This window comes from Penaeus japonicus, unplaced genomic scaffold, assembly GCF_977035675.1.
Source record: "Penaeus japonicus unplaced genomic scaffold, GWHDUDI00000001_assembly GWHDUDI00000020, whole genome shotgun sequence".
Lineage (NCBI taxonomy): Eukaryota > Metazoa > Arthropoda > Malacostraca > Decapoda > Penaeidae > Penaeus > Penaeus japonicus.
The window spans coordinates 37784333-37796832 of record NW_028234422.1 but is presented as its reverse complement, the minus strand read 5'-3'; the positions used below and the strand labels follow the sequence as shown (position 1 = coordinate 37796832).

The following is a 12500-nucleotide window of genomic DNA, read 5'->3' as shown; positions in this document are numbered from 1 at the left end:
CGGCAGGGGTTCCAGGTCGAACAGGGGCGGGAAGGCGCCCATCGTCGTCGCCACGGAGGTGGAGTGGGTAGGGGGCGTGGTCGACGTGTACATCGAAGACTCTGAGGCATCTGGCGGCGTGCGGGCTGGCGTGAAGTCCGGCGCGTGGCTGGAGGGCGGAAGAGGAGACCGCGCGGGCGGGTACGCAGGCGGCGGGTGCACGGGCGGGCTGGGCGCCGCCAAGGGCCGCAGGGGCGTGAGTACGGGCGCCTGGCCGCAGGTGGGTGACAGCGGCCTCCAGCAGTCAGTGTATGCTGGGTTGTTTGGAACGTAGCAGCTGTCCATCTTTTTCTGTCGCTACGCCCACCTGCTAACACGGGAAACCTTAATTTAGTTGGATCACTTTCCGCCGCCGATTACACACACACACACATAAACGCGGCCACACCTTCGGCGGAAGCCAACGCGAGAACTACCTTCCAATGAGGCAATCTCGGCATCTTGCATCCCGGGGGCTTCCCCCTTTGTGCCTCCGAAGTCAATGATTACCTCTCGTAGTTGGGCGCTCGTTACCTTTTCAGTATCAGGTGGAAATTGGTTAGCCAAGCAATTGTTCCGTAAATATTCCCTTTCTGCAAGTGAGGTTTCCCTATTTTCTCTCTTCCCCCCTCGCCAAGCATCGATCGTTCCGCCTCGACTGGGGATTGGTGGTTGAGCCAGTGATAACCAACCGTTCACTGATCTGATTGGTTGGCGCTGGGAAGGGGGAGGAGCTTCCGCACTTGTGGTCTGCCTTGTTTATTGACTCGCGACATACGCAAAATCAAGCTTTCCCTACCTGCGGTTTCACCAAAGCCTTAGAAGAGCGTGAGTTATTGTGTATTTCGTCGATCTGTTTCTTAATGGACGATTGGTTCTGTTTTTCTTTTCTCGAAACGAGGTTTGATATAAGCGTGGGGTTCGTATCTATAATATCAATTAGATCACGTATAAACTTTCCATATGAAATGTTTACAGATTGATTTATAAATATCTAACCAGAAGAAACTGATAACCAAATTTAACTCACATGATACCTGAAAGAACATGAGGAGCTAATTTTATATCTAATCCCATGACAGATATCCAGAATTAATCCTTATCGGCTTGTACGCAATAGGAGAAATCGGTCAGTTGATAAAATGACTGAAATCTTACAGATAACACTACTATGGAAAAAAAGTAAAAGCTTAGGGAAAACATTTCACTTGATTAAGATAAAAGATCAAGCTTTTAATCTAATCATTCTCCTTTGGCACTTCAATATTTTTCTTCCAATCAGGAACAAAATAATACCTCGTAGATAAGATTTCTTTTGCTTACTTTCTTTTGAGTAAATCGGAAACCTAGATGGCTTTACGTGTTTTTTTCTGTTTGTTTGCATTCATTGTTTGTCTATATAGTGAGGTAGACCGGAGGCTGGGGAAAATAGATGGATGAATAAGTAACGATGGTAATAATAATCATAATAATAATGATAGTTATATTGATAATAAGGACAATAATGATAAGAATGTTAATGCCCTTAATATATGTATATATATATATATATATATATATATATATATATATATATATATATATATATATATATATATATATATACACACAAATGACATCAACTTACTGAAACAGTAGTAATAAATCTTGTACTAAAACAGTCTTCTTTAGCAGAGATATTAAGATTATTGTTTTCATTGTTCTTATTGCTGGGTTTGTTTTTGTCATTAATTGTTGTAGTTGTCACTATAATTATTAATCATCATAAGCATGGTCATTATCATTATTCTCATTACTAGAACTACTAATAGTAATTGGATGTCAAACGAAACAAAGGCAAAAACGTTGTTAATGATGACAATTAAACTTCGTATGATTATATACATTAATACATTTATTCAATGTAACTATCATCAATATCAATACAGTTAAATATGATACAAAAATAATTAATCAATATGTTAAATGTATTGATACCTATACCACTTAAAACGATGCTGAAAATGAGGCTAAAGTATTGGAATGTAATCTATGATAAGTAATAAGAATAATTAGCAATAATGATAATAAGTGATGATATTAATCTATAGTAACGGCAATTTATGGTAATGATTATAATCAGACGCTATTAATCATAATCATTATAAGAGCTAAAACAGCGCAAAAGATTATTACAAACATGTAACTCCCTTAATATGACAATATGACAAATCTGAAATAAAGATTTTGAACGCTATGATTACGAAACAAATCCATTTAATTCTCTTTGCCGAAATGTTTTCACACAATAATATTGCACAAACTTTTACATATGACCAATGCTTTGGCAGAACAAGCCTTTGTTCTCGCCGCTTCTATACATTTATATTCGCATATCAACGGAACTCATCGGCATTTATAATGAGAAAAGTGGCAGTACAGAACGAATGATGATAAGTATATAAGCTATTCTATAATCCCCATCCATTTTCAAAGAAGATAATAACACTGACGCTCATTTGACTTTGACGTTGTTTACAGTTTTGTGTGAGCAGAAGCGCTTTATCAAAAACTCCTCGAAATTCTAAACTTGCATAGATTAAGAAAAAAAAAAAGAAAAAAAAAAGAAAACGCGCTCCCGCCTCTTCTCTCTCTCTCTCTCTCTCTCTCTCTCTCTCTCTCTCTCTCTCTCTCTCTCTCTCTCTCTCTCTCTCTCTCTCTCTCTCTCTCTCTCTCTCTCTCTTTTTTTTTTTTTTTTTTTTTTTTTTTTTTTTTTTTTTTTTTTTTTGTTCATACCCACTTTTCAGGTTTGCTTTCTTCTTCGCGAGCTAAAGCTAAGATTGCTCACACTAACGGTCCGGCCTGCGTTGCTATGTACACGGTGGCGCAATTCCGAGTGATATGGAAAGTTGCAATGCGTGGAAAGAATTGTGGGTAGATTGTAAAAAGTTATGGGGAATTTATCGCCGATGATGAAGTGTTTTTCGATAATTGCACGTGTCGAGTGTCTGCAGCGAAAATTGCACCAAAATTGATAATTCTAAAATGACACAATTATATGAAATTCCTAACAGGCACAGCAACTAAGAATAATAACATTGCGTCCAATACATCGTTCTTTGCAATAATATCAGACTTAACTCTACGGTCGGTTCTACCCATTTTTCAAATACGGCCTAAAACATGACAGTATTAAAAACATGTAAAAGACAAAATTCAAAGTAGATTACGCCAATATTACGTTTTCCCAATAAATATAAACGTCATTCTTCATGAATAGGAAATATAATAAAACATGAAATATGTAACCAAAATAATGGCAGTAATATAGATGATCATTATCCACACGATCATTAGTATTATTTTCCAGTTAACATAACTCTTATGATAATCATCTATATTATCATCGTAAACAATAATATTCCTGCTATCGTTATTATCGATGTTATGGTTGTTGCTGATGAAATTGTTAATATTTTGATTAAAATAAATTATTCATATTGTTGCAGTTATCATCATTAATGTTGTCATTATCATCATTATGATTACTATCAAAATCATCATTGGTAGTAGTTTCATAATCATTATTATCAATATCATGATATCATGAGAGAAAGAGAGAGAGGGAGAGAAATGGAAGGAGAAAGAGAAATAGAAAGAGTAAGAGAGAGAGAGAGAAAGAGAGAGAAAAAGAGAGAGAGAGAGATAAAGATAGAGATAGCGATAGAGAGAGAGAGAGAGAGAGAGAAAGAGAGAAATAGAAAAAGAAAATTCAAGTCAAACGTGTAGAGACAGAAACACGCACAGAACTATTGCCCAATAGAGAGAAGAGCAGATGTAAACACAAAGTGTAACGGCGAAAATACCACAGAATTTAGAAATGAGTATGAAAATACATAACCGATAAAGTTTCCAATTTCATCTTATCTAATGAATTGCCACACCAAACCGCCTAGTGGTAATATCAAGGACCTAAAGATGATGACCTGAAGAAAGATAAGGACGGAATAGATTGTTACCGTATTTTCGTATCAGCAATGATAACAATACGGGTTTATTATCAAGGAAATTAGATAGTTGCATATACAGATAAAACGGTAAATGATAAAAAGATGGTATTTATAGCATATAACACACTGATGCATATGATGAATATATAACACATATAGTATTCATAATCACAACAAAATGATGTTGATAGTTATAAGTAATGAAAATACTGATGATAAACACAATAACACAATAAAAAAAAAAAAAAAATCAGGCAGTCGGAATAACAACAGGAACCGAAGAGCAATGATAATCTTAAAAACACAACAAAAGTATAGTGATAAAGTGCTGAGAGTACAAGTAATGTTGATAAAACAATAATGATGATCATAACAATTCAAGTGTCAGTAATAAGAGTAAAACCTGCTTGGTAGCGTGTGTGATACTGATGTTGATAATAATGATTATGATGATTAACAATAAATATCACACTGATGATTATTACAACAACAGCAAGAAATACATGATTATTTTCAGTACTATGATTTCTTAAACCAATAACACCGCTACATTTTTTTTTTATATATCATTAAGTTCTTCTTGACCTTTACATCAGATATCATCGTTACTTTTATATGTACTTTTATTTGGCATTATTTTCATCATTAAAGAACACTGTAATTTTGTCGCCGTAATTGTCATTAATCTTTTACCTGCATTATCATTACCACCACCATCAACATAATTAAGATCATTATCATCTATTATCATCATTACTAACACTATCGACATCGTTATTAACATTTTTATCATCACACGTTATTGTCATTACGATTATCCGCAATCATTATGTTTTTTTGTTTTTTTTACTATTATAATCATTATAAATATATTCATTGTATTATTACCGCCACTCATCATACCGCTACCGTAATCATTACTCTTAGTACTTTTATCAATTCGATTATGCCAACAATATGCAAAAAATCCTCACCAGCTTCAAGGTAAACAAAATCCTGACAAGAATATGATATGCTTTTACATTTGTGTTTTCTGGATGAATACATCGCGGTGAAGACTTGAATATACAAATGAACGTGTGTATTGAAGTCATAAATATAAAAATACTAATTTCAGTAATAATAATAGTGTTGCAAAAGATACAGTCATGATATGATACCTTAAAGGAGGTAGGCTCGGATCCCCTGCTTGCGCTTCGCTCAAAATCCACTTCGGTGTCAAAGCATACAGTAGATATCGTCTCTATTATTTCTCTGATGATTACGGATATATAGGTCATTATAACTGTGTTGTTAATTGTGGTTATCATTATGCAGGGTGATATTTTTGTTGTTTTTTGTAACGCTTATCTCGTTATCTGTACCTTAATTGAAAGGAATATATCGGTATTGCCTCAAAGTTATCTCATTAAGCCGTGCTCTAACTAGCTTTTTTCACACGCTATTTAGATACCCCCCCCAAAAAAAAAAAAAAAAAAAAAAAATAATAATAATAAATAATAATAAATTGATTAATAAACAAAAAAAATCTAAGCAAACAAGAAACAACAAAAACATTACATATCTCATCAGAGATTTCCTTCGGCTATTTTTCCCTTTGTTTTTGCATCCCGTCGCATTACGTTTCCCCGCAAAGACGTTTATATATAACCCCGCCCAGATGTCTAAACCCCGCCCCCACCATGCCTGTCGTAAAACCGGTGTCTTGCCAGTGGAAAAGACGGCGGCAGACACTTAACAAGACATCTTTATTAGAATGAATCTACTTTCGGATTTGAGAAAATGGAGGCACTATTCATGAGAAGAACGTATCTGTGGAACCGATGCATATAATTAAAAAGCAAGAGAAATGCGTACTAAGGTCAAGATATATATATATATATATATATATATATATATATATATATATATATATATATATGTATACATACACACACACACACACACACACACACACACACACACACACACACACACAGTAATCTTAGTATCATAAGTATCATTTAAGTTAATATCATTACTATCTTCATTATCATTGTTACCAGTGTTGTTATTGTCATTATCACTATTGTTATTACTACTAATAATGATAATAATGATGATGATGATAATATAATTTATGATGATAATGATGGTGATAGTGATAATGATGATGATAACGATGATAGTAATAGTAACAATATTATTGGAATCAGTGCTAATGATGATAATAAGGATGATAATGACAATCATATCAAAGATGATAGTAATAATCATAAAACTCATAAAAAATTATAGTAATAATAATGATGATAATAAAGATGATGGTGATGATAATAATAGTAATGACGATGATGATAATGATAATGATGATCATAATGATAGTAATAATGAAAATTATAGTACCAAAGAAAATAATTATAACAGTGATAGACTGGATATATTCATAAATAATGTTATCAGTAGTAATAATAATAAACCGTACATAAAAAATACACACACCCATCTTTGACAAAATCCATATAACGATAAAGAGATAAACAAAGAAAACAAGAACAAAACAAAAAACAAACAAGCAGTCAAACCAGCCTACATCACAAACACCCGAAAACTTTCCATCACATCACAGCAAAAACACCCAATTCCTGCGTAACATATCCAGCAAAACATTCAATTCTCATTCAACATCCATCACACTTTTTCATTCAAGAGATAGCGGTAATTCCGGATGTGTGAAAAGCCAAGCCGAGCCAAGGGACAGAGGGCTTCCGGATTACAGGTGTGTGGGGTCACACACCTGTAATCCGGCATTTCTTGTCCGGATTTTAGATACTGGATTAAGATACACTCTAAGCGCTTTATCCGATAATTTGAATGTATGTGGATGTTTAATTGGGCTTTTGAATGTTTGGATATCATATTTGGATGTTTGAATTATTTAAATTTTGGATGTTCAATGATTTTTTAGCGTTTAGATGTAATCTTTGAGTGTTTGAATGTAACTTTTGAATGTCTGCGTGTTATTTTTTAATGTTTGAATGTAATTTTTTAACGTTAGAATTCTCGTTATTGCTATCATTATGATGCCTGTTGTTGTGACAAAAAGTACTTTCTTTACTAGTAATACTAATTATAAAAGCTGAATTATAAATTATAATGAAATTGTATATAGTCAAATCATAAAGTACTTGTAGATGGAAAATAAGCTTAAATGATAAGATTTAATTATATCTATTGTCATTAATATTGTCACCATAATCATTATTAATATTATTGTTATTATCATTAATATCACTGTCATGATTGTTATCATTACAATCATTGAGTTATCAGTTACATAAATAGTTTTATAGATAGTATCATGAATGGTTCCAACATCATTAGAACAATTAATTACAATAGCAGTAATATCGATAATCGTGGTTATGATAATGATAATGATAATTATGATAACAATGATGATGATGTGATGATAATAAACGTAATAACAACAACCATAACAATAATGATAATAATTACGATGAGAAGAGTAATAATAATGTTTACAGTGATAACAATAACTATAAAAATTATTGATTAGATAATAATAACAATAATAACGGTGATAATAGTAACAATAAGAAACACAAATATAATAATGAAGAGGAGGAAAAGGAGGATAATGATGATAATAATAATGATCATCATAATCATCATCATTCTGAAAATAACAATAACAATAATAACAACGATAACTGTAACAATGATAAAATAGTGATAATGATAATGACGGCAATGATAATGAAAATGATAACGATAACGACAACGGTAATGATAACATTATCGATAATGATAATGATGACGACGATGATAATGATAACAATAATAATGATAATAAGGATGATAACGCGACTCACAGACAGACACACGTTAGTCCTTATCTCATTCAGACGAAGGTAACTCAAGAAAGCAATTCCCCCGCGGCTGAAGTTGGGACTTGACTCGGTGGCAGAAAACGCCCTTGGGGTAGCATGGGGGTGGAGGAGAAAGAGGAGGAGGAGGAAAAGGAGGAGGAGGAGGAGGAAAAGGAAGAGGAGGAGGAGGAGGAGAAGAAGGAGGAGGAGGAGGAGAAGAAGGAAAAAGAGGAGGAGGAGGAGGAGGAGAAAGAGGAGGAGGTGGAGGAGAAAGAGGAGGAGGAGGAGGAGGAGGAGGAGGAGGGAGAAAAAGAGGAGGAGGAGGAGGAGGAGGAGGAGAAGAAGGAAAAGAGGTGGAGAAGAAAGAGGAGGAGGAGGAGGAGGAGGAATAGAAGGAAAAAGAGGAGGAGGAGGAGGAGTAGGAAGAGGAAGATGAAGAAGAAAAAGAGGAAGAAGATGAGGAGAAGGAAGAGAAAATGAAGAAAGAGGAGTGGGCGGAGGAAGAGGATGAGGAGGAAGAGGAGAAAGAAGCGGAGGAGGAGGAGTAGACAAGTAAGAGAGAGCAGATGAGAAGGGGGAGGAGAAGATGATGAAGAAGAAGAAAAAAGGAGGGCAAGAGGAAGAGGAGCGCACATGTGAGCCTTTTCCTCTCTTTCTCTTTCCCTCTCTTCTTGCCCCTCTCTCTCTCCTCCCTTCCCTCACCTCCCTTCTTCTCCTCCCCTCCCTCCTCCCCCTCTTCCCCCCTCCCCCCTCTCCTCCCCCCTCCTCAGCGTCCGGAAGGCAAGGAAGGTCCTCCTCCTCCCGCGTCACCTGGCGAGCGAGGGTCACCTGATACGCCTCCGCTACAGCCTGGGATCAGGATAATACTCCTCTCGCTCTCTCTCTCTCTCTCTCGCTCTCTCTCTCTCTCTCTCTCTCTCTCTCTCTCTCTCTCTCTCTCTCTCTCTCTCTCTCTCTCTCTCTCTCTCTCTCTCTCTCTCGCTCTCGCTCTCGCTCTCTCTCTCGTTCTCTCTCTCTCGCTCTCCCGCTCTCTCTCGCTCTCGCTCTCTCTCTCTCTCTCTCTCTCTCCCTCTCTCTCCCTCTCTCCACTCTCTCCCTCTCTCCCTCTCTCTCAGCTCTCTCTCTCTCTCTCTCTCTCTCTCTCTCTCTCTCTCTCTCTCTCTCTCTCTCTCTCTCTCTCTCTCTCTCTCTCGCTCTCTCTCTCTCTCTTGCTCTTTCACTCTTTTCTCTCGCTTTCTCGTTCAATTTCTCGACCGTGATCTTTCTTTCGCTCTGTCGCTCGCTCTCTCGTTCGGTTTGCTCTCTCTCTCTCTCTCTCTCTCTCTCTCTCTCTCTCTCTCTCTCTCTCTCTCTCTCTCTCTCTCTCTCTCTCTCACTCTCGTTTTCTTTCTCTTTCGCTCGCTCGTTTGTTTATTCCCTCGTTTTCTCGCCTTCTTTATGAATCATCGCTCACTCGTTATTTTTCGCTAATATATACGGTCACCCGTTCGTGATCTCTTTCTGTCCCTCTCTCTTTCTCTCTAACTATCTACCTATCTACTTATTCATCTGTTTGTCTGTCTATCTATTTGTTTGTGTTCTCGTTGTTTTTATATATCTATCTCTTACTCGATCTCTCTTCCAACCCCCTCTCTATCTTCCTATCTATCTATCTATCTAAATCTTTCTATCTATCTAAATCTTTCTATCTATCTATCTATCTATCTATCTATCTAAATTTATCTATCTATCTATCTAAATTTATCTATCTATCTATCTAAATCTATCTATCTATCTATCTAAATCTATCTATCTATCTATCTTTATATCTCCCCTCCTAACTCCATTACTCTCTTCGCTCTCTTTCTCCCCCTCTATATCTATCTCCTTCCCTCCTCTTCTCTCTCTCTCTCTCTCTCTCTCTATCTCTCTCTCTCTCTCTCTCTCTCTCTCTCTCTCTCTCTCTCTCTCTCTCTCTCTCTTTCTCTCTCTCTCTCTCTCTTTCTCACTCTCCCCTTTCGCTTCATATCTCTCTTCTCTGTCTCTCTCCTACTCTTTCCATCTATCCATCTCCATCTTTCTCCTTTTACAGCCGCCCTCCCCAATCCTCTCGCTTGCCTTATCCACCCCACCTACTCCCGCAACCCACCTGAACGCCCACTTCTTGCCCACCTAACCCCCTTACCCACTCTTGCGTGGTCCATTCATCCCCTCATTTCACACTCGCTTCATTTAATTCATTGTCGGCGTTTAACCTTTTCACTGTCCAGTCAGCTGTTCAAGTTAATCTCCTTCAGAGCAATGGTGAGTGGTTTACCCTTTTTTTTCAATTGGGGGGAGAGAGAGAGATGGGGAGGGGGGAGGGGGTGTTGAGGGGGGCGGTGATTATATATATGGGTATTGTTTTCGTCTCTTATTGTTGTTGTTTTTTCTTTTTTTTATTGGTTTATGGGTTGAGGCGGTTTTTGTCTGTGCTCGCGTGTCTGAGGAATGCTATCATGGATTGATTTGAATCTTCATGTTCGGTATTTAGTCTCCTCTCTCTCATTTCTCTCTTTCTCTCACAGCATCTCTCTCTCTCTCTCTCTCTCTCTCTCTCCCTCTCTCTCTGTCTCTCTCTCTCTCTCTCTCTCTCTCTCTCTCTCTCTCTCTCTCTCTCTCTCTCTCTCTCTCTCTCTCTCTCTCTCTCTCTCTCTCTCTCTCTCTCTCTCTCTCTCTCTCTCTCTCTCTCAAACGTGAGTGGGTGCGTCTGTTCAAGTGCATGTGTGTTCACACGTTTAGTAATTCATATACTGTATGCCGACAGAAGATAGAGAAATATGCTGACAAGTTTAATTTGCTAACAAAGGATTTCCTCGCATCTCGCTCGTGCATGAAGGTCAACAGTGAACCTTTTCCCTGCATGATGTGCGTGCGTCATGTATTGTTATACAGTGTTAAAAGTTATATTACATGTACATGTTAATTAGCAGTTAGATTATGATTATTCAGTTGAGTTGATGTTCTATGTTTTCTTCGGAGAAAGAGACATTCATGCATTCGTTTTTTTTTATATTTCTAACTGTTGATTTTTGAATGGTTCATATCATGCTGTTGTGCAGAAATTGATCGAATTTTAGATTCGCAAATGGTTTATTCACTTGTTTTCCATTTCCCTGATATATTCTTAGGTCATGTATTTGAACTTGACTTTTGTTTATAATTATATTGTACCTTACTATAGAAATTCAGCAAAAAGATCTTTGTCTTGTCATCCATAGTGACCGACGAAAATAGATATTTACATATTTCTATGTCTCTTTTTATTCATTTATTTTTTAAGCTGAAATTAACGGACCAATTATTAATAGTCCTATGATACTCGGTAGTTATCATGGAGCATTTGTTTTGAGTCTTGCGTTGTCTGACAGTTATTGGGATGGCATGACTTGCTCCTCAAGTGCTTCCGGCAATATGGCGCACGGTGGACGAGGGGTATTTCGGAGAAGTATTGTTATAAACATCATCATTGGTGTTGTACATTTCAATTGTTGTTATCTTTACACTTGATGATTTTTTCTAACATTGCTTAGCATTAGTTATTATTAACATTGTGAATGTTTATTGTATTACAGTATGATTGAAAATGTGTTTGGCGCTTCGTTTTACACACATGGTTTTGGAAATATTACCGACTATTCCATGCAATAAAGGTTGCTCATCTTCACAATACCCTTGGGCGATATTATAATAAATAAAATGCTTTTCGAATCATAAACAAGACAGTGAAACCGCATGAGGAGAACCATATGGTGTCATCTCAGGTCATGCAGTTATTCCATTTGCTGAAAATAGTTGTGATTGAGGAAGCAACAATAAGCAACAGCTGAAACTTGAGATAAAATCACCAGATTACACACTCGGCCTCGACACAGGCGCCCGTGCACTTCAAAACCCGTGAGTGTCATCACGGATTCAAATTAGGATAAAACCTTACCTTCTGATGGGTGGAGCTTTGGCTGGCAACTAACTATGCAATTCTGTTAATATTCCATCCATACAAGGTCACGTTGGAAGGGTCACCCTGATGGGTACGGGGTCACGTCAATGAGGTCACCTTACCACCACGACACTGAGCCGGATCCTCTCACCTACCCTTACACCCCTCCCCGGAGCGCCGAGGGGGCAACTCCCCCTCACCTACGCCGGGAACGCCCACCGCGAGCCCCGCCAGCCAATCTCGCGTGAGCCTCTCACTACCGGCCAATCAGCAGCGAGTCCGGCCGCAAGCTCCGCCCCCTTGCGCCACCGAAGCGCGTTGGGGAATACTGGAAATTGACGGAGAGAAATGTGTCTCGATGTATCTATGTCTGAGTGAATCAGATGCAAAGGTACAGAAAATATGTGGATGGTTTTTTTAAATTTACATTCACATGGAAGTCAAAGGATATCAAAATTAGGTTGGAGTATTTTCAACACTCCAACAAGATGCCAGTCTCTAATTTTCTTTAGTGCAAAATAGATTAACGTTGATAATGACATTCTGCTGGATATACTGATAGTAGTGATATATAGCAGTATAATAATAACGCGGAAAATACAGAATATCATTAATTGGCGTTTGATGCTACTGCCACAGTACGATTGAAGTAGAAGATTGCCA

General features: G+C 37.4%; 1 protein-coding gene across 3 annotated transcripts in view; it reads right to left on the bottom strand.

The window, feature by feature from the left end:
* LOC122265942 (uncharacterized) overlaps nt 1-11956 on the bottom strand; it is a 26052-nt gene extending 14096 nt beyond the window's left edge. For 2 of the 3 annotated variants that reach the window (XM_043035454.2, XM_043035452.2), the window contains exons 1-2: nt 11835-11956; nt 1-349 (exon numbers count right to left, since the gene is read on the bottom strand). The exon at nt 1-349 is cut by the window's left edge and continues 35 nt beyond it. In XM_043035454.2, the coding sequence (XP_042891388.2) occupies nt 1-324 (324 nt within the window). In that variant the 5' untranslated portion in view covers nt 325-349; nt 11835-11956. The remainder of the gene's footprint in view (nt 350-11834) is intronic. The other variant, XM_086548439.1, reaches the window with a different exon arrangement.
* Between the last annotated feature and the right edge of the window lie 544 nt (nt 11957-12500).